This window comes from Trichoderma breve (assembly GCF_028502605.1).
Source record: "Trichoderma breve strain T069 chromosome 7 map unlocalized scaffold00007, whole genome shotgun sequence".
In the NCBI taxonomy this organism is placed as follows: domain Eukaryota; kingdom Fungi; phylum Ascomycota; class Sordariomycetes; order Hypocreales; family Hypocreaceae; genus Trichoderma; species Trichoderma breve.
In genome coordinates, this window is record NW_026611593.1 from 1,665,539 (window position 1) to 1,690,586 (window position 25,048).

Below are 25,048 nucleotides of genomic sequence, written 5' to 3' on the forward strand. Positions count from 1 at the left end.
ACCCTCAGTCTGCAGCGCGAGCACATGTACCTGCATCAAAAGTCTCTAAACTAGGGATGGCAAGGGCACTTAGGGCAGTGATTCGTGGAGCTGGGACGCCTGGCTTCCTGGCCGTCAGGGTAGTCGAAAGTAAAAAGAGAGAGAGAAAAAGGAAGCTTGCCTCTTCGTGGTAACAGGTGAAAGTGAGAGAGAGCCCGGCCTGGGCATCCGTCATGGGTGACCACCCCGGGAGAATCAATCAAAAAGATGTGCTTCTCCGCCCCTTTTGCCCCAGGCTTCGCTACTAGCCTGCTGCTCCTCCAAAACCCTTGAAGGGGACGCTGATCGTTCAGCTGATCGTCCTTACATTTGGCAGTTCGACAAGCCCAGAGTGAGAGAGAGGAAGAGTGAGAAACAGAGAGAGGTTGAAAGAGGCAAAGAACCCCAGAACCAACATTCAGGCTGAATATCACGGGGTTCTTTAATTACTTTCTCCACGTGTTGCTGCTGCTACCCTTCTGTACGCATTTTTTTTTTCTTGCATGATGAACTGCATGCTAGATCTTTATGTGCTAAACTACAGCGAGACCCGGCATCATGACTTCGACGGCCACCATTAAGGCCTTCCCTCTCCCACCGGCCTTCACCGCGGCGGATCTTTATTCTATTGATGAGGCTTCGGACGGCAGCGCAGATGCAAAGAGCAATGAGCACGTGTCACGCATTGGTCGAACGACAAGGGCGGCGAGTCAATCGTCGGTGCAGCATCCAGCATATCCAGGTCCTCAAAACGCATCATCAAGGTTCCAGGATCGATCTCTGGAAAACTTCCACACGACATTGAAGAGACCCAAGAAGCTGGCAGGCACATCTGGAAACCCCAGTAGTGGCGGCGGTGGTGTCGGCGGCAGCGGCGGTAACAGCAACTACACGCCGCCGACATCTCCCACAGCTATTGCTCATGAAGGAATCGCGGGTCCGAGGAGACGGGCAGCGTCAACAGGGAACAGGATGAACTTGAACACGTTGGAGACAAGCAGCTGGGTGCGCGAAAGCGTCTACCTGTCGTCCCCAATTCGAACGGCGTTCAGGCCTGACAGACAGCCTGGTGAGGTCTTCAGTCTCTTGCCTGGCGAGGTCCTCGACTTGGTCCTCCAGGCATTGAGGGGCCTACACTTGGATAAGAACAGTGACAGCTGTGCGACATGCATGATGCGAGATCTATGCAGTGCCGCGCTTTGCAGCAAGAGATGGTATAAGCACGCCCGCGCGGCCTTGTAAGGGACCCCCTCCCATATTGCAATTCCTTCTATCCCTACCTTGCTACACGTCTAACCGTCGACGACATACAGATACGGAGACATCCAATTAGTAGGCTCAGACTCAGCTGCGCACAAGAAGAAGTTTAAGCAAAACCAAGGCAATCGTATGGCCATGCTACGACGCACCCTACGCTCCAACCCAGACATCGCTGCGTTGGTACGCTCGTTAAAAGTCCCACATCCAGAACCGCCGTTGAATTGGTCCGTCTCGAAGGGCATGCAGTGGCTGGAGCAATATGAAGACCGAGTAGCCACGTTGATCATGGCTTGTCCGAAGCTGGAGAGGCTGTCGGGTCCAACACCAAATTACGACCACTCGTTCAAGAAGATATTCCACGCGCTGTCGACAAGGAGGACGCTGAAGGACATGACTTGGATTTTAGAACCTGCCCCCGCGCCACAGGGGCAGCGTACGGACTCTCCATCTAAACAACGGGTGCAAAGCGGACCTTCTATGCTGGAACCATATCAAGGAGACGCGTTCCTGGGCAGTCATCGAAACTGGTCTTCTTTAACCAAGCTATCGATACTCTGCCAACCGGGCGCCACGCTGGCTCCTCATAGACTCCTATCGAGAACACTGACGTTCCTCCCTAAGCTCCAACACCTCCATCTCTGCAATCTCCCTCCCAACGCCTTCAACGATAATAACCTTCTCTCCCTACCGCCACTCAAGTCCCTAATTCTATCCCGCATCGTCGGCATCACATCCAACGGCCTTACCGCTTTCGCCACCCGTAGCAACACGTCGCATCTGCAGCATCTCGAGCTCCGAAACACGCCTCTCACGTCCCTCCCGGCCCTCGCCCGTATCTTCTCCTACCTCCCGGCGCTCAAATCCTTTTCTCTCGCACAATCTTTCCCCCCAGTGATGCCCGAGACCGACTCCTTTGCGCTCTGGATGATGCCCTATCTCGCCTCATCCACCATCGTCAAGCTCCACTGGGACATCACGAGCCATCCCGCCACCACAAACACCGCAGACGACATCCTCGCCCGCAGCATCGAGGCCGGGGGTTTCCCATCCCTCACCACGCTCCGAACGCCCAACGACCCCGAGGGCCGCTTCCAAGCCCTCTGCCGCCCCGTCGAGCAAATCTGCCTCCCCAACGACCGCTTCTTCCGCCAGCACGGCATCGGCGGCATCCCGGCCTCCGGATCCTTCAGCGCTCCCTCGTCGCCAATCTCCCCCATCCACAAGTCCGCAACGACAATGTCTCTCCCGTCAACAATCTACTCGCCCGCCTCGCCAGGGACCGACCTCCAAAAGGCTCGTCTAGCAGCCCAGGCCCGCCTCGAGGCCGCACACGATACCCCGCGCTTCACCTTTAACATCACCGACGACGACGGACTGGTCAACCAGACCATCGGAGTCGTTGGTTTCGTCGGCACCCTGGGCAGCAAGATATCATACCATCTGCTGCCTGACGATGGAGCCACAGACGAGCAGGGCGGCCTCGTCGACGTGATTGATCTCGTGGGCGATGGCGGGGAGGCGCTCTCCGGCGGCAGAGAAGGATGCACAGGGCGCTGGAATCAGAAAGAAGGTGAAGTAGCTGACAAGAAGGAGAAGGAGAAGTGGTGGCACACCGAGAGAGGGAGATGGCGGCGAATCGAAGCAGCGTGATTTGATTATTTATTTTTGTTACTATTATCTTCTTCTTGGAACAAGAAGCTTCTTTTGATTAATGGCAGGAGGGTCAATTGGGTTAAACTACGAGAAAGACGAAAGGAAGGGAAGGGGAGCGAGAGACAAGTCACGATATCACGACAACAAATAGGATTTAATAGTTTTACGCTCCTCAGATTGAAACATGTAAATCACAATGGAGACATTTCTCGTCAAGGATATTATTCAACGTGTGTTATATATATACCACCATGTGTATGATGTAAATGCAGTACACAACAAAAAGCCGATATTTTATATTATGCGGTAATAGACAGCAGTAGTCTAATTTAAAACAATTACTATGCAATTATGTCTAGAAAACTTTGTCATGATTCATGCCTGCTTGTCGCTCGCTTGCTATTTTCTGCATGCTTGATGCTTGCTTGCTTTGCGTGCCTTGCCTTGCGCTGTTCCCCCTTCTAACCAAATGGTTCTGTTCAGGACCTCTAAGTCACCCTTTTCGTTTTCGGTCACTTATCCTGACTGCTTCGTGGCGTCGTGCCAACGGGCGACGTGCCAAATTAAAAAAGAAAAATCCAGCTCTAGATGTGTATGTGGATCCGTTTAAAAAAGAAAAAGAAAAAGAAAAGAAGAAACCACCAGAAGCGCCGAAATTCCTAGTCTCAACAAATGAATAAACTTTTTAATATGCAAAAGTGTGTGATGAAAGTAAAGAAAATAAAGAAAATAAAGCAAACAAGATTTGTTGCAGAAGATGCCTCAGTCGTTTGTTAAAAAGAGGAAGGAAGAGAACGGAAGAGAAAAGGATGTAATAAAGAAGAAAGGAGAGAAAGGAGAAAAGCAAAGAAGGGGGAAAGGAGTGAATGAGGAGGAGAAAGGAGAGAAAGGAGAGGAACTCGTGAAACTAGAAGAATCTACCCTTCTTCTTGGTAGCAGGCTTTTTCTTTTGTGATTCTCCCAAGATATCATCAAAAGTGGTTCCAGCTGTTGCGGCAACTCGAGTGGGAGAGGGCGGTCTCGAAACTCGAGGGGTGTTCAGACCCACAAGATTGCCAACAGACGAGCTCCGGTTAGAAATGCGGCTGCTGGGAGGCCGTGGGCCAAGAGAGCTGCTTCGCTGGTGAGCACCGAAGACATTGGGCGGCTCCAGAGGCACTGGTTCCAAGCCCATGATGATGCTAGAGCGGTATGCGTTGTTAGTGCGGCGACCGCCCGGCGAGAGATTTCGCGGTCGAGGGCGTAGCTGGGGCGATCCAGGAGGCGGCGATGGGGTGCTCTGGCCAGAGAGGGGGCCAGTTCCGTTGCCGAGGGCACCTTCGCTCTCCTGGAAGATCGGGCGAGGAGGCTCGAGAGGTTCCAATGCTGGCTCCTCCAACGGTGGGGTGGCCGAGTTACCCATTTCCTCCCAAATCTTTGCAGCCAGCCAACAGTGACTTCGGTGATATATCGCTTCCACACTGAACATGACGGCATCCGCAGATAGTTCGACATAGCCACCTCCTCCCGCAACCTCATACCACATTTTTCGGACCTGCTTGTCGTCAACCCAAGGGGGGTTGCCGATAGGCGGCTGGCACAGGAAATACTCTACTCCTTCGGCATACTTGAGGTCGGGAGCATCCACGACCAACGTGGGAAGCGACTGAAGAACAACATAGAGGAAGAGGAAATAGCCAATGCGCTGATCGGCGAGATCTTGAGCCGTCTTTCCCTTGGACTCCCGAGCCTCGAATTCCTTGAAGGCGTCAAGGAATGGAAGTCGTAAGCTAGCAGTGTCGTAGTTGTAGGCGTTGTTCAACACCAGAAGCATTTCAGGCTCCTTCACTTTCTTGTCGAACTTTGCTTGCTCTTTGGGAGAAAGAGTGTTGTAGGTCTCAAGAATCGCCACCATTGATGGAATCAGAGGGAGATCAAAAGGAATAGGAGGCAGCACTGGAGGCCTGGAACGATCGAATTCAGATTCAATGTTGCGAAGAGCCGATGTCATCATCTCGTCGGCTTCATTGGAGACTGTCGGCACCTCATCAATCACTCTTGACGTCAGGCTGTTCCGATCCACCAGCAAGTCATAGAGGGCACAATGGTCCGAATACAAAGTTTTCAGCACTATTCGGTTCAGGCCGCTCTCTGCAAACGGATTCTTCTTGCTGCTGGCTTTAGGAGGCCAGCTACCAAATGCAGTCTTGTAGTAATTCAAGACAAACTGTCTCATCCGACTAAACGAGTTCCGCCAAATCTTAAAGCGAACCTGCTTAAGTTCAGGTATAGATGACGAATTTGCGATGCCTGCAAAGAGAGATGGAAATTCAAACTGCTCAAGTTGTTCATTCACGTTGTGTTGGCGGTTCACAAGATCCAAATGAGCTCTTTCGAGCCGTTGGCGGGTGATGGGGGAAACTTGTTGAAACAAAGGCAGGCGGAGGTCCATGATGGCTGAATATTTTCCTGCTGCATGGGCAAATGCCTCGTTATACAGCTCAACAGACCGCATTCGTTCACCCAGAATAAGGGCCTCAATTGTCTGCTCTCGGCTGTGACGACAGTCTCCGAGACCTAGTGACTCCGAGTAGAAGCCGAAACTCAAGTCGACGGCATTGCCAAAAGTATAGCCATCAGCGCCTGAGAAAGCAAACTCCTGCAAGAGATCCGAAATCTGGAGGAAGGCATGAAAGGTCCTTGGCCGTTCCGGAGTTCCCACAAGGGGTTGGCCTGTGAGGAAGGCAAAGAGGTTTCGAATTGCAATCAAGCGTTCCAATTCTGTCTTTGAATTATCCGCAGCGGGCACTGTCAACGAACTTGATGAGGCGTTTGATGGTGGAGGGGGCAGATAGAGGTGCAGGTAATCCGAGTAGCTATCCATCGGAATGGTTGGAGATGAGTTTCGCGAAGCATCATCAGTGCTAAGACTGTCTCTTCCTATGGAGTTTCTGGCTCGGGCTCGGGCGGCTGTGGGAGACTCCAGCTCTGTTCGAATGAGTTCATTGAAAACAAAGGAAGAGCTCACAGTAAACTCTGGAACTTTGAAGGACGGTCCACGCCCAGTAGACTTTGGGTACAAATAAACAAGAACTTCACCGTTCTCATTCCAGAGCTCAGGAACCTGTTCATTGCCGCGTTAGCGTTCGTCAGTCGTTGTCAGGCGGGCAGGTGGAATTGTGATTTATACCTTTTCTCCAGTTTTCAGGAAAGTTGGGTTGTATTCCGTCTTGTTATCTTCAGATATGACCCAGGCAGCCAAATTATGGCCATGGTTGGCGTCCATGGAGTTGGAGCGGGATCTACCAGGCATCCAACTTCGCCGCAGCTTTCTCCTTGTCGGGCTCTGGCTAATGCCAGACACGGGCCGTAAGTTTGTGGACGTAGAAAGCCTTGACCCATCTATGAGTGTCGAGTTGACCCGCGCAGAGACGCTTCGTCCCCTGGGCTCAGGCAGAGGTGCCGTCTGTCGAGTCCTCAGACCTTGCATAGGAGGGAGAGAGTCTTTCCGCTCTGAAAAGGAGATGCTCCGTTGCCTGCTCACATTGATTTCAACATTTCCATTCCCATTCGGCGGCAAGTCCTGTCTAAAGGAGTCCTCGCTGTTCTCAGCCGAATTGCGACTTAATCCAACATTTTCATCAATGACTCCAAAAGACGACCTCTCTGGCCTGGGCGACGGTGGAGTAGGGTCCATAATGACGGGGTTGACGCGGAGCTGAGTGTCAATTTCAGAGTCGAAATCAATAACAGGGAGTGCTGGGACTGGTATATCGCGGTCAACAACGGGGGTATTTGTGTTTGTCGCGGAATAAACAGAGGGAGAAGGTGGCGTGGGGTCCATGATCCGCGGAGTGACGTCGGCTTCATCCAACGGGCTAATAACGTCAGACTGCGGCATTACGAGAAGCGAAATCTGAGATGCAACGGCCGGTGTTTCTGAGGCAGGATAATAGACCTCAGTCTTTGGAGGTGTCGGAGGACTGCGCTGCGGGTATGGAAAAGACGATGTATCCGAGTGTTGGTGGTCTGATTCAAAAAGAGTTGGACTATCGCCGGTCAAACTAGAGGAGCTTGTTGACTCGGCCACCGAGTACAATGGCGGCTGCGGAGGAGGAGGTGGAGGCCCCGAGGGGGGTGGAGGAGGAGGATCGAAAGGCGCAGGAGGAGCGTCGAAAGAATCAGCAGGAGAATAATGGATGGATTCAGCAGGAGGATCGAGCGAAGCAACAGGGGGCGCTGCTGGTGGTGGCGGCGGCGGTGGTTGTGATGGAGGCGCCATGCCGGTGATGGGCTTCCTCTGAATAGACATGGGACGGGGGTCTGTGGTTTGGATTGTAAGCGACGGAATCAAGGATGAGATTCGAGTGCTCCAAGGTTTAGTCTTCGATTTGGCCCGTGGTCTGGTTGAAGGCGGTTCCAGATCGGAGCTCCCCTCAACGATGGGCTCCAAGATCTTTTGCGGCCCGTCGGCCGGGGGCTGATGGCCATTGTCGCGTAGGGCCTTTCGAGCAGACGAGTCGGATTCGGGTTTCGATTTCAATTCGGGGCCATTTTGCGAATGGGATCGGAAGGAAAGAGAGGGTAGAAGAGTGGCTCGAAGGGACTTACTGGAAGTCATATTGGGCTGATATGACCTGTCCGTCCGCAGCAAGCAGCCTGCTACGTACGTACCAGAATCAGCAGAGGGAGGGCTCTTGTATATATCGAGCGAACAACGTCAAGTGGATCGGTCAAGTGGATTTCGATTTGTCGAGCAGAGCTGAGCGTGGCAGAATGCTGAGCTGCGGCAGGGCAGTCCACAACAGCACAGTACGTACAAGAGGAGGGTTGGATCTCGGAAAGCTCACGCCCCCTGTGTGGATAGGATCAGTCCCGAACGGCCAAAGAGGAGGTCCCTAGTGAGATTCTCTCGGTAAAGACGGCGGAAAGAAAGTCGACTGCTCCCGGGGGCGCAGAGCAAACAAAGTCCGGAGAGGCGTGCGGAACGGCGTTTTCTGTCGACGACGATTACTGACTCTCGTGGTGTCTGGATCGAGGTGAGCGACGGGGCTTGAGGCTACTTGGTGGAGACCCGATGACGTTTTTTTTTTCTCTCGGCAAAGGGGAGACCTTTTTTTGGGTGCCTCAGCAGGGACAGGGAGCAGTTCCTGTGGAATCGTGTCTCATCGCTTACTAGTGACTGGCCCTTGTCTTCGTATTGACGTGCGTGCTTGGGGGGGAGGACGACGACGACAGCCCAGCCGGTGTCGTTGGTACGAGTAGATATATATACCGGGCCGAGTAGAGAACAGAGAGCACAACGGACGCCGTGTTGATTTGGCACGATGGGGCCTCCGCTGAGACGACGACGATTCGGGGTATATCATGAGCGGCTGTTTGCCCGTCATCAGCACCTGCAGCTGATGGGCTCAGTTAGTACTGGAGTCAGTAGGGCCAGAGGGCTGCAGCACCTGAATTTGCCCCATTGTCAGGAACCCCAGCGCGCACATCTCGGAGACGGCCCACTCCCTGCGTCGCTATTTTTGATCCATGGATGTCAAATAGGGTCCGCCTGGTGGGACACACGGTCCTGTTCAGGGGTGCGTTAATGGGCCATGATGCTCACATTTGTGCGCCATGATTCGGAGAGAAAAAAAAAAGTCGTGGTTGCACTAGGTGACTAGGCGTGGACTAGGCAGCTGAGCAGCAAATGAGCAGCAGCCCGTGGCCTTTGCCGCGTTCCTGCCGTACTGTAAGTCTGTGACTGCAGCACAGTACATGACTGTATCTACTCCCGCTACATCAATCCATCTCTATGATGCATGTTGTCGGTGTACCAGAGCGGTAGGAGGTACAAGGCGAAGCTTTGAAGGGCGAGGTGGTGGCTTGTTGGATGCACAAAAATAAGCATTTGACGGATTCACACGCCCGCAGTGCAAATGACGCCATGACGATTAGAACAGGTACAGTATTTTCTATGTTGCTAAAATATCCAAGTACATACATGTAGCTGTTGGTACGCTGGACTGGTTACCTCCTGAGTCCTTACAGTACTTGAGGTTGGATGGAGGTATATTCCTCCGTCCAGCACTACGAAATTGCTGAGCTGACATTGAATGGATGGATGACTTGGTTGGTAATAATATCTGCCCCAGATCAATGCATGCTGGGCTCGCGCTCGGCATCCGTATTCCGTATGTCGTACCTAACTTACCAGACAGTTCATCCGCTCGTACAGGTCCGGTAGGTGCAAGGCAATACGGACGTGCATTGTTCGCAATCCCAAGGTAAAACCGTCCCAGGGGCCCGGCAGCATGTACATGTAACCTCAGGTCTCCCCGTGCAGGGCCTCGTCCAGCCAGTACCTGCTTCCAGAGCTGTGCCACGTTCCTTCTGGCAGCTCCTCAGGCAATCCATCAGGGTCCAGCTGAAGCAGCCCCGTACCTGTTGGAACATGGCATGTACATGTACCCATGACCAGCCGTGTACTTACGCCAAAAATGCACCCCGCCTGGTCAGGAGATTCCCTGGTCGGGCCTTAAAATCAGGATCTCCCTCATTCTCCGCCTGCTGCACCTCCCAACGTCAGCCCCCGGCCCTCACACAACATGGTGCGCAGATTTGCATCTTGAACATACGAGGCCCTAATGAAATACGTGCCAGACCCTGCCGGGGCTTGTACGCGCACTGATGCTCAGATCAAAGGGGGCTGATGCTGGCATTTAGTCCGTGGCAGTTCTAGAAAGAAAAGGAGATTAATACCCACGGCCTGCGCCAATCTGGCTGGTTAATTTTCATCTGCCCTGCGAACTCTTTTGTTCTGATTGAGTTGAGATCCAAGCGTGCAACTACTAACCGAAGGTAGTATTGCTCGGTACTCACTACCACCAACGTCCCTCGGCAGGATCCATGCCCTTCGAGAAGACGAAGCGCCGGGGTCGCTGTTGGAAGCTCACCACTCGAGCGCAAAAGCATCGTATCACAGCCTCAACACGTGGGCTGTCCCCCTCCCAGCACTGCCATTGCCAATATTATTTATAAAAGGTATATATTCCATACACGGAGTACAAGTATGCACAAGCACCACATACAGTAGTGCTTTCGCGCCGGCACAACGACAAGACGGCTAGTCGGAGCTGGAGGCTTTGGAAACCCCAGAGAGTGCGCGGCCTGTGCCGTATATCCTTCTTGGTATCCTTCTTGGACTCCCTTCAAAAGGGACAGTTGACAGAACATCGTCGTACTCGTATGTCGTGACGATCATGTTCGTATTTCTCAAGCCCTTTTGACGTCGACGCGTGGCTCAGTCACTTGATTTACATGTCTTCTCGCCACTACGACCGGTAGCACGGTGCCGATTGCAGGAAACCTTCAGGGTCGCATCGCCGGCCTCCGTATTCAACAAGCTCCGACAGTCAATATTCCTCCTACCTGAGCGCCAAGTACCGGGGGGTTAGACCAGGAGCCACTGTTACGAGTATTTCCAAAGGACTCTCAAACTGAGCAATTTTTCCCTCCCTCCATTTCATAAAAATAAAGGGGTGTGTCTTTTTCTCCTCGCTGTTTTTTCCTTAAACTGCCTCCCCTTCAACATACGGAGCAAAGTAAGGCAAACGTCAGGTCTGCGCCACAAAACGTGATGGGGTTCTGCGCCCAAGCCATCAAACCTTGCCCTGATTACTAAGAAAGTGCGGAGCCTCTGATTCGCGGATCGCGCGCCCTTTGTTGAAGCTGTGTGTTGCTGACAGCCAGGCGTCAATCTTATCCTGAGCACACCCCGCCTAGTACACACTGTACTTGATGCTATTTATACCGTTGCTCTCTATGCCAGATGAGGTGAGATGGATGTAAACAACAAAAGAAGGTGGTTGGCTTAAAATACACATTTAGAGCCGCAATGGAAGAGGAAAGAAAAACAACAAATCGTTCTCCAGCTGTCGCGATTGGGCTATATTGCGCGCTTCCTAAGTGGAAACCTCCCGCCCCGAAAACAAATAACTGGGAAACATGAAACTATGCTACCCGGCAACTGGAGACTAAACCTGAACTCAATCCGCGCGCACTGGTCCATGGACGCGGTTCCAGATAATCCGATTAGCTGGCGCGGAGAACAAATTGCCTCAGACTAGAGCGACGAAATCTCTGGCAATGTTTTCATTTGCACAAGCAAAGAGCTAATCTAATAGGGCGGTGCCTGCGCGCTACTCTAGTCGTAAGTCCGGCTTTTGCTAACAAGTTTTCCGCCGCCTTTTTCTTGGTGCTGGGGGCTCCAGCAATTTCAGGCGCAGCGAAAAACCATAGGATCAGAGAAGAGAGGCAAAAAAAGCTGCAACGCCCGTGGAGGAGACGCGTACGACTAGTAGTTGACACCAATGGGAGGCATAGTCACCATTCATCCTTATCCACCGAATAAGCTACAGCAAAGAGCTGTCCTCAAAAACAGAGAGCAGCGCCAAAGCATTTCCCCCTTCTCCACCCTTAAAAAACACATCCATCCCACATCCCTCTACTGTTAATTACTGTACATACATACATGCTGCATCTGCCTCCACGGCCCAGGATACTGGGAATCACAAGCCAGACCCACATCTCGAAAATTGCCTAATTCGGTGGAACCGCCTTTCGGCGTCCAATCGACGGTGCAGCGCGTAAACGAGAAAAAACCCAACGGGATTTAATCCTCGCTCGCCAAAAAAGAGAGATATGAGGAGTCGCATGGCGAATCTGGCGTGCCCTTAAACTTCAACCTGCAACCTCGTCTTTAGCGCCTTAAAAAAAAAAAAAAAAAAAAAAAAGTCCTTTAAGCACGAGATACTCCAGGTGTTTATCCATCTCTCACTCCGCATTTTTCTCTACCGCCTCGTTCTCTCTTGGCACCTCTGAGCTGGTGGAGAACTTACAAAGAAGAGAATCCCGGCTAAAACAGAAACGCGCTTTATCATTGCTGGCTTTTCATCCTATCACAAGATCAAAGCAGCTGCAAAAAAGTAGCGTCCCCCTGGCCCCCAAACCTAAACATACCGTGCTAGCATGGACACCTCTTAGCCACCCGCAATAAGCGATTCGAAACGCCCTTTCAACAAAAACACGTAGCTCAAAGTGCCAGTCCTCTTTTCTCTTTCTCTTTATTTTTCCGCAAGCTGTACACGAACTACTGCAGCCCCGCAACGTCACGAGTGCAGATAGTATATGAAAATGAGAAAACAAATGTCCTGATCCACACAAGCTTGCCTGCCTAGCTGCCTTACCTATTCTCGCCTTACCTGTAAACGCTCCCCTCTCTCTTCCCCCCCACCCCGTATCAAACAGAGGAGGGCAGGCAGATCGTAGATCGACAAATCTGACGCCGGAACAACGCAAATCAGGATTCACTTTATCCCCAAGGCCCCAAAAAAACAAAAACTCACCCCGACCAATCCGGTTTCCAAAACAGTATAGCGGCACTCTCTAAGACTCGGAGCTAGAGAAAGTAGCACCACATACTCTTACACCTTAGCTCTTTGGCAGGGAGACAAAGTAGCAAAATAGCAGTAGTGTAGTAGCAAGCCAGCAAGGACCGTATTAAGTCGTAAACGTTGCCCAAGTCCGTAGTAGTCACCGGCTTTTACTTTTTTTTTTTTTTAAAGCCTTCTGCCCAACACCCTCTTTCTTAAGTAGATCGTTCGCCCCCCCGGTTCTCGGCCGTATTTCTTGGTTGGAAAAAACGTTTTCCTCGTAACAGAGTTTTCTCTCTCTCTCACCCTCTCTCCGGCCGTCACTGTTTCGTTTCGTTTCGTTTTTGTTTTTTATCGATTCATCATCATGTTGGACGTGTCACTCATCAGCGCCCGGAAGCGTTTCATGTCAACTCTATTCAACGTGGCCACCGATTGAGCGGGCTCTCCCACCCCACGGACAGCCTGCTGGACCTCTGCCCATCGCGCTCGAAACAGAGTTTATCAGGGGAGAAAAAGAGCTTGGAAACTCCCCAATTGGTGCCCGCAGTCATAAATCAGACAGCTGAGTAGCTGGAATTCCCATAGGACAAGATTCCGGCGGTTTTTCATCACCATCAGGTTCGCCCTACTGTCGTCTCCCCCGCGATCCAAAGTCGAGGAGGACCATCCGGTCACGCCTCGCTAATCCGCCCATTCAACCCGCCCCTGCGCTCCCACAGGCCATCCGAGCATTCTGCTGGACACAACAGGCCACATCCGGGCCAAAATGAGTTTATTCGGCTTTGCCCTCTCCATGGATTCGCACAATCGTCCCATTGGAGACGTCCGGAGAGTCTCGCGGGGAGTCACCTGACATTCGCGCTAATGGCCCAAGTCCTGGTCGGTGGTCAAAATCGGTGAAAGACAAGGCTATTATTGGTCAGAAGAGAGGGGGTCCACAGGCGGATTGACCAATCAAGTCCCCAGCTTCCACCGAGAATGCACATCCGATGGTGGTGTAAGTCGCAGGACGAACCCAGAGTCCCCTTGGATGCCAAATCTATAATTCTCTTGTGTCAGGCAGAGTTCCTGAAGCAGACAAATCTTACACAAAAGACCTGGGACATTGGGCATCTTCACCTTATCGTCCATCTGACAGGAAGCCACCTGCTTCAATTCGTCCTGGTAGCTAGGCAAGGTCCCACTGCATCCCGTGACTTACACGGATATCAACATGGATTTCCCTCGGGACATGACCCGGATGGAACTTGAAAACCCCCGTCTCTCCCCTTCCCCGGAGCTAGAGGAGCTCTTCCACCAGGTCTTCGACTGGCAAGCGTACTCCGGGGACGCTAAGACATCTGATCCTTCTTCCCATCACCATCTCCGCAAGCAATCCCTTAGCAGGATCATCACCGACATCCCATCCTTCATTAGAGACCTTACTCTTGAGTCCGATAGGGATTTCTTCGACATGCCTTCGTACTCGTCTGACGATGGACTCACGTCTGACTACTCGGCCGGTCAGACCCCTCCGGACCTGGTCCAGGGCGGTGGCAGCACCTCGCCCTCTGACCACTCGGGGTCATCTCCCTTCCTAGAGCCACTAGACGATGGCCACTACCACCCGGAGGCTTCCCTCAGGGAGGTTCAGGCTCAGGACGATGAGTGGACCTACCCTCAGACCGACCCTTCCAAGGGCATGGTCCAAGGTTACCCCCATCACCTGCAAGGCCTAGAAGATCGCCTCAGAAGGGCCGTCGACCAGTCCTCAAAGCTGAAGCGTCGACGATCTGGCAATGACCTAGAGAAGAGGCAACGGCAGTTGGTTGACCCCGGCCAGACGGCAGACGTCCGCAAGAGTGGAGCCTGCCTGCCATGCCGCGTGTCTAAGACCCGAGTAAGAAGTCACTGTACCTCCCAGGTCCCCCAATTGAATGACAGGAAAGCTGAGATTATCCTCTTCCAGTGCCATGATAGTGGAGTCTGCCCAACATGCAGGAAGGCGTTCCCAGACCATTCTCACCTGGCCTGCACTCGCGCCACACCATCCACGTTTTGGCCCGTAATGGGCAAGATCCCCGGTATGTGGCGCACGGCACAATGCAAATTGTGCATCATTTGAGCAAGCCGTTGGTTCAGGGTATTGACAGTGCATTTTTTGTGTAGATGTTTGGTCCACCAATCCCAAGGATGAGGAGCAACTTTGCTCCGGCCCGCGGTTTTACACCGGAAAGCCCCGAGAGATCTCGGTCTTCTTTACCCCAGACACCAGCCTGCCGGCTCTGCGCGCCACGGTCCAGGCCTACCGGTCGCAAGGGGGCTCCGAGGAGACGGGCAGCCTGACAAAGGCCGACTTCCCTCGAGACTGCGTTCCGAGCCACCAGCTTCTGCAGAGATGGGTTGAGAACCAGATCCAGACAGAGCAAAAGTCCGACTTTCAGCAAGCAGTCCAGAGCTTCGTGTTTGCATACTCGGAAGAGGGCTGGGGACTTCCCAAGGTATGACCCAATGAAAAAAAAGAAGACCCTTTGTGACCTGTCATCACCGAGCTAACCGTATCTCGCAGCATGACCTCGTCAACAAAGTCCACAGAATGAACTGCTTCTTCCGCATTTGGAAAGCAAGATCGTTCTGGTGCTTGGATCCAACCAACAAGCTCACCACTCTCCCACTGTCTGTCCAGGCTCAGCTGAGGAACATTGCCCGACGAGCCATTTACTCACTGGAGCATGACATTCTCAAGGAGATGGACGAGTGCATTGCTCAGCAACTCCCAACAAAGACGCAGGATAGAATCGCCATCTGGGCGAGTATGTGGCTGCTCATCCTCATGTACCGAGAGCTCCTGCAGGGTTTCAAGACCCATATCGGCCGCCTGGCGAGCAGCAAGAGCGAATCAGCCCAGAATAGTAAGTAGCCCCAAAGAAGGATGAAGAAGAGAGATGAAGCAAATGAAATGAGCCTGAGCACGAGTACTAACAAACTTGCTAGTTGCCATTCAAGGACAGATCTATAAGCGTCTCGCAGACAGCTTCTTCCCGCTCTTGGTGGTGTTTTACCACTACCAATTCCGAACAAAGAAAAGCCTGGAGCTGTCACTGGACTGGCTCAAGTCTCCCACTTACCCAGCTGCGGCATGCCATAGCAGAGCAATCCGCGAGGCTGCCCAGCAACTTCTCGACGCTCGCAAAGACCACTGTAAGCTTCTGCTCGATGCCATGTCATTGAAACCACGCTAACAACTGTATCAGATCAGAAACTGCAGTCTTCAAAGAGCGAGATTGATCAACTGCTGTGCGTCTTCGTGGTGAACCACGAGCTCAAGAAGATGAACGCCAGGAAGCGTCCTTCCAAGGCTAAGTCCTCCAAGCATGCAGTTGAGGACGACTGTGATGATGATGCCGAGTAAATGTTTTACTTTTTCTAAAAGACATGCTTCATGAGTTACGACTTGATGACAAACAAGAATGCAAATGGAACGAATGACTAGGAAATGAAAAAAAATTGGCGTCACTGTTTTGGTGTTTGGGGAAAGGGTTTACGGGTTTCATGTCTTTTTCTTTTGTTGTTTCGTATGTCTTGTTTTTGCTCACCTGGAGAAAAAATGAAAATTAGACAGTATGAATGAATCATGATTGAATGACTATTTGTGTTGAGATCGTCTTGGTGGCCTTTGCATTGACTTTAGCCGCAGAGTTGACATGGTCGATGAGATCCTCCTTGTTGATACGTCTGGCAACTTCGCTAGCTAAGCCAATCTTCAACAAAACTTTGTCCTTCTTGCCCTCTCTGTGCTCGACGTGTGACTCGAAGCTGTGTACGGTTAGACTTTTGGTCATGAAAAAGTCAATGCAGGTTTGGGTTTGAAACTTTACCTGATAGTGTCGATTACTTGGCCCGCTTGCTTCGGCATGACGGGGAATATGGTGGCTATGACACTTGCGACGGCACCAAGGTACTGGGCCCAGAAAGACGAATCGACACCCCTGTCATCAAGTATACCCTGTAGGCCTTTGTGTAGTTGGGCATCAAGTGGCCCGAGGTTGCCTCCCCATCTCGCGGCGACGCCAAGACCAAGGAGCGCGCGGACAAGATGAGTCAGGCCCGGGCAGTCAGTGTCACGAGAGACGGCATCGTGGACGGCAAAAGCAGTATTGGAGTCTGCGTCATGGCCGTGGCGGTTCCAGATCTCTCTAATGAAGAGCATGCCCGCACCGGTATTGAAGATGGTGGGGAGGCGGGCGTGGGCGAAGTCTGACGGAAGAGATTCTGATAGTTTTCCTAGAATGGCTTCAAAAACTTCTTTTTCACCATCCCGTACATTGGCCAGGACATCAAGAGGGTTACTCTCTCTAATTTCCTGGGGAAGCTTCATCATCAAAGCGCCTTGTCGATTGGACCCTCCACAGAAGGTGACCCAGCCAAGGTATGGAACAGCTTCGATGAAAGCCTCGACGACGGTGACGATGGCAGGGAACTGCTGTCTGCGCCTCTTGGACAAGCCAAAGATCTTACCATCGTAGTTTTGGTTCATGTGCAGCATTCTGGTTGTCTCCTTGAACCGCGAGCCACGAACAGCATAGGTGTTGGAGGACGAGATGGGGTAGGGACTGATAGGGTCGTCATGCATCAGCATGCTGCCGTAGCCGCGGAACCCGCCACCGCACATGTAAACATCGACGAGAACCTCTTCTCCCGTCTCGTTTGCAGCTTTGATGGCTTGTAGAGCGGAAAACTTGGAGCATAGTTCGGCGTATAATTTCCGGAAGCCATCCCTTAGGTTGGCCGTCTCGGCAGCGCGCACATGCTCGGGATTCTCTTGTAGCACACGCATTAGCTTCGCGGCACCATAAGGCAGGCTCCCTCCGGCACGAGCTGCCTCTATTTCGTAGCCTTGATTGCTAGTGTCCACCCAAGTCATCTGCACGCTTCCGCCCCCAAGGTCAAGGAACAGAGCACCGCCAGGAACACCCCCAAGGCCACTCCTCGATCCCATGACGGCGCCAAGTAGTGTCTCGACGGGGGGATCAAGGATGGAAACACTCAGTCCTCCAGTGGCCTTTGCGATAGCATCTAGCATCTCAGGGGCGTTGACGGCCCGCCGCATGGCCTCAGTAGCCAGCATCATGATATGTTGGGGAGGGACATCATGAGAGACGGCAAGATGGTGAAAGCGTGCTATGGCAGAAGACACCGATTCTATGATTGCGGTAGGGAAAACAGGCCCGGAGGGGGACGGTGTCAGGGCATCAAACAGCGAAATGGCCTCTCTTGCAGAGTAGACCGGGGTGAGAAGACGAGCACGGGGAGGTGCCAGGGAAGTGATGCTGAAGCGAATGCCATTGCTAGTGCCATTGTCAATGCCAGCAGTTCAACCAGAAGAGCTTCCAGGCAACTAACCTGCCCATGTCAACGACGGCGTACAGGTGGTTCTGCTCGTCTGGCCGCCATTGGGGGAGCTTCTGGGACAGATTGTCCAGCGTCACGGTGTTGGCGGCTGGCATGATGTAATGGCGTCCGCCTTGTTTTCGTAGTCCGAGTCTGATGGCGTCCTCCCCGTCAGCCAGTCGGTCAGGAGAAAAAAAGATATAAAAAAAAAATCAAATCACATCGAATCACAATACGTACAGGTGGCAATACGAGCGCTAGCCTCGAGATACCTGTCACAAACCGACAGCGATGCACGATCTGGGTCGATCGGTCTGAGGCCCGAATGCGACGGGATTTTGGGTTGGCAAATGTTGGTTGGAAAAAAATCCATGCTGGCGTGGGGTTTCAGTGGATAGTAGCGGACGGATCCGAATCTCCGACGCCTGGAACGGGTACCTAGCGGAAGGGCACGCGAGACGGGCCTAGGGAGATCTCGAATCTGGAGCTTCGAAACGCTAAGTCGACGGCTAGAGTTCTTGGGTTTGCAAGAGGATGAGAAACGAAGTTTTCTGGCAAGCTCTTTTTTTGCAAAGTCGGGGGAGAGGCATAGATGCCCAACAAGACCCCCACCATATATGTATTCGCAGCAAAGCTCATGCACTTCATCTGACATCTGGCGAATAACCCACAGCCCTCGCAGCCTCGACCAATCGATGCCGCCATTCACCTTGTACACAGAGGCATACGTGGAACAGCGTCGTCCTGTCCATGCTGCCGCCCTACATATACCTTACATATACTCGCAGTACCTAGTACGAGTCGAGTATCTCGTAATTCGTGATGCTGCTTCTGCCCGTTGCTCCATCCTCCCATTCCTACCTCCTGTGCATGCGCACATACTCGTACATACATACATAATCCCCATCCGTACATCCGCTTGCTTGTTTGCTTGCTTGCTGGTTTGTTTGCCTCTGACTCTGGCTCTGATCGTGGCCCTTCTCCAGCGTAAAAGCGTGGCCTTGACTCACGCATGTCTGTCTGCCGCAATATGACGAATAACTGTGGAGCGGCATCTGCGAGGTTGTCACCGGGCGGACGCGGCTGACCTCGTTCCGACGAGATTGATTGGTACGAGGCCACCACCAAAAGACGAGGATGGGGAGGACGAGCAGCCCCCTTTGAGCTTGACAGACAGGTCCGATGTGAGTTGGATGCACATGTCGGTCGATGGCATCATCTAGGATTAGTGTGCTCAATTCCCCCAGCAGCGTGCATAATCGCAGTGCATCGTGTCTGAGGCTGGCTCGTACAATTCATCTCCCATATTATGAACGTGTAATCGGTAAGTGTACGTGTACGTGCATGCTGTCTTAGTAGGGAGAGCTTGTCAGCGACTGCAATACCATGACTCTCAGGCACAAAGCACGAGTAGTATAATAGAGGGCTTGAGACACGTACCACGCATGCCTACATGTCGGCCAAGCACATGTATGGGGCTTCTCAGCACCTGTAGGAACTTGTTGTAAACCACCTCGCCTGCACCTGTAGCAGCAGCAGCAAGTTGCTATTCGCCCGGCTCCCTGGCCCTAGATGCCGCCTGCGCTGAGGTTACATGAGACAATGCACTCGGGAGTTGTTATTCGAAAGTGGGAATGAGCAAGCACTCTTCCCCATCTGTGGAAATGGGTCGATTCGAAAAGAGCGTTTTCAGCCCTGGAGAAACAGGCCGTGTGTAGTCTCGAGTCCTGCCAATGACACGGATCCTATTCCCCCACATTGCCGGAAAGCAAAGTCGCCTCGCAAAGGTGGTGTCGCTTGGAGTCTGCTGTACAAGTCCTCGGAAGGCATGCACAAGTTGGGTATGTGCGTTGTTCGCGCCCACATGTCCATACCTACATATGCGTGCTGATGACCCCTCAACGGCAGCATCAGCGCGCACGCTGCAACCAAACCGGTGAGGAGGAGCAGAATATGCGAAGGAGTAGGGTAGGCCAAGGTTCAGGTTGATTATCTTGATAAAGGATGGATCATCTTCGGTTGGATATGGTAATACCTGGCAGTACTAGTGGTATATAAGAAAAGAATAGATAGATAGGCAGCTCATTAGGCGGCTTATGAAAGAATTGGCATGGTTGTTGACTTTCCGCTTTGAGAAGAGGGTGATGGGCAATATGGCGCGCTGTTTTCTCGCCCAACCCGGCCGTACTCGGGAGGTGACTCTTGTTGACTGCTGCCCAAGGACCAAAGGTACCAAGATGGCGTGTGTCTGTCTACTCGTACATCTACTGGCAAAAATATGAACAGAACTGGGAACCAGCAATGCTCAAATAATAAAAGGATAGTTCCTGGGATAATAACCTAGTGCTCCTGGTTCATCACATCACAGTAGTTGGATCATTTGCTGTGACTCCGACGCGGCTTGTTCTCTTCAAGCTTTTTTCCGGTTTGTCACAGGCACTTTGTTTCCGTATTCCCGTACCATGGAGGCAAGGCCCCTCATTAGCCTATCCGAAGCCACTCTTTTCAACGTATCAGGGAGGGCTCCTTGTCACTGCCCAATGGCTCGCCACATGTCTGGCACGGCCTCATTGGAGCATCGGGAGCTCGACGTGCGTGCTTGTGACTGGCAGCGATATGCTCCAATCATGGGTGGGCCGGCCGTACCCGCAGTGTCTCTCACTCACTTCCATTGTACTGTATCGTACATGGTCGATATTCGCCGAAGCTCTTGCATGGCGGCTGCGACTCTAATGTGAGGATCCCGAGCTCCCGTCTTAAAGTAAACGTTAATTTCCAGTGTCAATGTCAATGTCAGTGTCAGTAGTGATAGTCAATGTCAATGACAACGGCAGTTCTTATCAGTCAATCATATCCTTGGCCGCATCATCAATCGACGACATCAGTCGACTTGATCCCGTCCAATCAGCATTTGTGTTGTGCTCCCATTGGCTATCGGCCGAATGCCATCCCCTCGCTTGCTCGCTTAACTGATAGCAAAGCCCCGCTTTTATGATGCACATGTTTTCCCCTCAGACGCGTTTAGACGCGTTCTTTTCGCGAAATTGCACTTTAGCGCGCTGAGCCCAGAATTTTTCAAGCTCATGTCCTCGCACAGAGCACAGCCCATGGGCCATTCTGCAACGACAAGTGATCAATCGCAAAGCTGTCGTGGCTGCCATGTCATGGGTGAGAAAAAAGACCGTCATATTTCTCAATTTGCCCCCTTCTTTTCATAGATACGGGCGCAGTACTTGTACATCTGCGCTGGCAATGTGAAGCAAGGCTGCATACCTACTTGTGTGGTCTTACAAGCGCCTCCTGTCTCAACAGCCGCGTGCTCTCGTACATGGAATTAGTATTGCCAAGGTGTGCACACGTGGGATGAGTGCTGAGATAAAAAACATTAGTCCAAATTGCAAGTAAATCAGCAGACCAGATATAGTTGTAGAATTCCTTCACAGTGCGGCCGTGTCCGGACTCTGTGCTTCAATATCCACTTCCAGGACCCTCGAGACGAAAGTTCTAGCCCCCGTACGGAGCAATCCGCGCACTTTATCTTCTCCTGCTTTTCCCCTGATGCCGGTAAGGCTTCCGAGCCGTGCCATTGCTAGACTTCTGCGGTCCTACTAGCAATCTTCTCCCGACCTGCTAGAGCGAGGGAAGGGAGGGGCTGCAGAAACAGACGCAAGAGGCTTCGGAAGGGAAAATCTTGGTCCTTTTCCAGCTGGTCAAGCTTTTTGGTGGCATCCAGCTTTTTGGCAGTCAAGCTCCACCCGCTCGACTTTCATAGACTCTCGCCGCACTGTCTGCAATGTGTGTGACCAACCAAGATCAGCTCCATGCGGGCGTGTGTGCGAGTGCTCGCCAGGACGGTGATAGTGACAGCGGACGAGCCCTAGTAGAAGCAAGCCGTCAAATGTCCCACCCCTGGCAGAACACACATGACACGAATGAGGAGGCACAATTGATCCTTCAATTTCAGGGTCAATCAGGGTCTCTTCGCCTCCTAATCCTCCTCGAGGCCCTGACTGCTCTCCTTACCAGTGCCCGGCGCAAGAGACTGGAGCCGACGGTGGCATCGCATCCGTTGGGCCCAGAAATCGCCGGTACGACTTTCGGGGGGCGTGCGTCTGAATCGCCATATAAGTACATGTACCCTGGTGGACGAAGTCGAGGGTTCGAGTTTTTAGCTCAGTTGAGATGTATCGCACGCAGCAGCGCCAGTACCTGTACACACTGTACCGGAGGCCGAAGTTGCGGGCTGCAAGTACCGGTACCACAGACGACGCTTAGAAGACGCTCAGAGGGCCCGCGCCACCCGCAGCTTGGCTCCAGCAGGGCCCGCCTCCGCTGGACGGAGGGCTCGCAGTGGCTGTTTTTGGCTCTGGGCTGCCCTGTCCGTGGCCCGTCTAGCGGCCCCGTTAGTGGCCTGCGCTGGCCGATGCGCTCTGCTTGCGCCTGCACTCCCCACTGCCCTACATACAAACCCAGCACCACCCTGTCGCCCGCTTCTCTCCCCCGTTTCTTCTCCATTCCAGTCACTTTGCGCCGTTGCCTCTGAGCCCGCGATCCCACCCGTGGGGAGAGGCTGAGTCTGTGATTGCGAACAGCTGCATCGCTCTCGCCAGCTGCTGGACCGCCAGCCTTTGCGCCTCAGATCGCCCGTGGACGACTTGAAAGATTCCTTGGATCCGGAACCCCCTTGCCTCGCTTCACCGCACCCGCCAGAGACCAGGACAGAACCATTACCCACACCGCGGCGACCAGGGAAAAAGGGACCCAAAGCCCAATCTCGCGCGCCTCCTCAGTCGCGACGACGTTCGCATCAGTTACATGAGTGTTTAAGACTGCTCGACGAAGCTCTTCCTGCCGGACCCGCGCCGCTCTCTCGGGCGCATCCGCAATCAAGGCGCATCCGCTCGTGGACGCTTCAGACAAAACAACAATTGCTGCGCTTTTTCGCCCAACGTATATTTTCGACGCTGTCTGGTCGCGCGGCGCCCGTTGCGCAGGACAATCAAAGGAGGAACAAGAGAAGCAGCGGGACAGAAATAGAAAGAAAACATTGGACAAAACAAAACAAACCATAACATAACAAACCAAAGCGGGACTTGCCAGAGGCGCCATTCCGACCTTTTCAAGACATCACAATCACGCTTCGCACCATTATTGACTCAGTTGGCGCGGCATCGTACATTTAGCGCTGCCTCTCCTCCCTTTCCAACACTCTCCGTGCTCGCATACCTCGACGCCAACTGCCGCAATGCCTCCCTTGCAATCTCTCATGGCGCCTAGGACACGGGGGTCTCGCAAAGCTGCTCGAGGTCCTAAAACCCCAGAGCCCTTCGCGACGACTGACATTCGACCCCCTTCTCCTCCGCGACCGCGATTTCGACTTAGGCGACGTGCTCCCTCGTCCAACCTCAAGGCTCCCACCCAGCAATTCCTCGCGTCCGTCGCGACAGCAGACGTACCCATTCCAAGCATCGAAGAGCCTCGTCTCCTCGACGAAGACATGGTGGATACGCTCAGCACCAGCTTCCCTCAATTCAACCCTTATCACTTATTCCCCGACGATGGCGACTTGCATCGCGGAAGAACCTCTTCACCCCCCAAGACTCCCGCTCCTCACTCCGTCCCCTCGCTATCGCCAAAGCGATTTCCCAATTGGTCGCTCGACCAGGCCTACAGCAGCCTTGAGTCGAGCCCAGAATGCGACAGTCGGCCGTCAACGGCGCAGTCGACGCAGACAAGCAGCTCGCTCTTTAGCCGCTATTCGCTGAATTCAGACAACCTGAGTCAGTACAGCATTGATGCCGACGACGACGTCGACCTGCTCGGTCCCTCGTCAATTGAAGACGGTAGCAAAACCATCAAGCCCGTTCGCGCTCCCGCCGCGTCCAGCAGGCGCTCGCGCAAAGCTCCGTGGACCAGGTCAATGAGCCAACACCTCTGGTCCGTGTACATGACCTATCTACAAGATCCCCACGTCACTCCGTTTCACGTTGCCAAGAGCGGTATTCCTCCTCAGGGAGTATGTATGCGCGTCGCCAGGGAAGCAAAGCGGAGTTGGAAGGGTCCCAAGTCGAAGTCTAAGCAGACCGATCACAGCGGAAGCGCGACGCCTACCGTTGAAGCTGCGCCGACGTCTTACGTGCAGTGGCCGCACAGCTGCGCAGCAACTCGCGCTCACCTGCGGGAGCTGTGTAAAGCCAGCGCGACCGGTGCTGCACGCAATCAACACTACATGGGCCGCAATCCTACGCCTTTCGGCAGGACAGCCAATCGCGTCTGGAACCGCCGAATGGCACCAAGCCGTTCCCAGTCCGCCTTCTCTGGAAATGACATGGCCCTGTCCCTGGCGGTCAGCACATGCGAATCGATGCAGCCTCATGGACCGCTAGCCCAGCTTACCGGATCTCAAGATCAGCCCTCCATGGAGCTCTTCGCACCGCCGCCATTGATAGAAGCCGCTGCCCCTGTGTCAGGCTCGGGAGCTGCCGGTGCGGACATTACCCGGCTGGGCTCCCCTTTCGTCGCTAGAAGCTACGGCCCCAGCGCTTCCAATTCGCTTGCAGACAGCTTCGGTATGAGCCTGGAGCCACAGGGACCAATGAGCAGCTCTGTGGGGACTCGAAGGCGTAGCCTGGGCTCGCCGGCTCGACTCAGCAACAACAGCCGGGGCAGCAATCAGAAGCGCAGATCCAAGCAGTCTGCTGCCGTCGAACCCAGGAGGAAGCGTCCTAGTCTCGGCTCGGACTTTTGGGTTGATCCATCCAACAATGGGGCTTCGACTCAAGCCACACCCTCGGCCGAGTTCAGCTCCACCGCCTCGACCCAACGGGATGCGCTTTTCATTCCCCGGACCAACTTGCAGGAGCTCTTTGAGGCATCTCAACCTCGTGCTGCCTCCCCGCCCCCGTCATCTTCCCCTTCTGGAGAGACTGAGAAACCCGCCGCGGCCACAATTGCACCTCAAGGAGCTTCAGGTCTAAGTTCAAGCCTAGGTCCAAGCCTAGGTCCGAGCCTGGGCCCGAGCCTCGCTCCTCCTCTCGCCGATGCACCCCTCAGACTCGGTTCTCCATTCTCTGCTGCCAAGGCAAGCTTCTCCTTTCCGGGCCGGCGATCAAACAGCATCTCCGCCATCGACTTTAGCATCATTCGCAGACCATTTGCCACTGTTCAGCAGCCCATCGAGTCTGAAAGCACGTCCCCAAAGTCATCTCTACGAAGCCGTCTCGCATACATTGACGAGCGACTCAAGGATTTCCGCCGCCGTGACCACCCTCGCCGGCGGTCACAGTCGCCTGTCTAGTTACGCTGCTTCGCTTCCCGGTTTATCCTCCTCTCACGTAGGGGTTTTAGTA

General features: G+C 53.3%; 5 protein-coding genes across 5 annotated transcripts; 3 read left to right on the forward strand and 2 right to left on the reverse strand.

The window, feature by feature from the left end:
- Nucleotides 1-576: 576 nt before the first annotated feature.
- T069G_10717 (uncharacterized protein) lies at nucleotides 577-2,928 on the forward strand (the record flags this gene model as incomplete). The annotated part of the gene is made up of 2 exons (XM_056177927.1): nucleotides 577-1,256; nucleotides 1,332-2,928. 2 exons carry the CDS (start codon nucleotides 577-579, stop codon nucleotides 2,926-2,928), a joined length of 2,277 nt encoding a protein of 758 aa, XP_056024217.1.
- A 910-nt stretch (nucleotides 2,929-3,838) lies between these two features.
- T069G_10718 (uncharacterized protein) lies at nucleotides 3,839-7,531 on the reverse strand (the record flags this gene model as incomplete). Its single annotated transcript, XM_056177928.1, has 5 exons — nucleotides 3,839-4,391; nucleotides 4,452-5,137; nucleotides 5,183-5,691; nucleotides 5,731-6,034; nucleotides 6,101-7,531. 5 exons carry the CDS (start codon nucleotides 7,529-7,531, stop codon nucleotides 3,839-3,841), a joined length of 3,483 nt encoding a protein of 1,160 aa, XP_056024218.1.
- A 6,011-nt stretch (nucleotides 7,532-13,542) lies between these two features.
- Nucleotides 13,543-15,720, forward strand: T069G_10719 (uncharacterized protein; the record flags this gene model as incomplete). The annotated part of the gene is made up of 6 exons (XM_056177929.1): nucleotides 13,543-14,208; nucleotides 14,278-14,392; nucleotides 14,478-14,809; nucleotides 14,878-15,220; nucleotides 15,303-15,509; nucleotides 15,563-15,720. 6 exons carry the CDS (start codon nucleotides 13,543-13,545, stop codon nucleotides 15,718-15,720), a joined length of 1,821 nt encoding a protein of 606 aa, XP_056024219.1.
- Nucleotides 15,721-15,940: 220 nt separating this feature from the next.
- T069G_10720 (ppx/GppA phosphatase family domain-containing protein) lies at nucleotides 15,941-17,815 on the reverse strand (the record flags this gene model as incomplete). Its single annotated transcript, XM_056177930.1, has 3 exons — nucleotides 15,941-16,124; nucleotides 16,187-17,656; nucleotides 17,712-17,815. The coding sequence occupies 3 exons, from the start codon at nucleotides 17,813-17,815 to the stop codon at nucleotides 15,941-15,943; spliced, it is 1,758 nt and encodes a 585-aa protein (XP_056024220.1).
- Nucleotides 17,816-22,944: 5,129 nt separating this feature from the next.
- T069G_10721 (uncharacterized protein) lies at nucleotides 22,945-24,996 on the forward strand (the record flags this gene model as incomplete). The annotated part of the gene is made up of 1 exon (XM_056177931.1): nucleotides 22,945-24,996. One exon carries the CDS (start codon nucleotides 22,945-22,947, stop codon nucleotides 24,994-24,996), a length of 2,052 nt encoding a protein of 683 aa, XP_056024221.1.
- Between the last annotated feature and the right edge of the window lie 52 nt (nucleotides 24,997-25,048).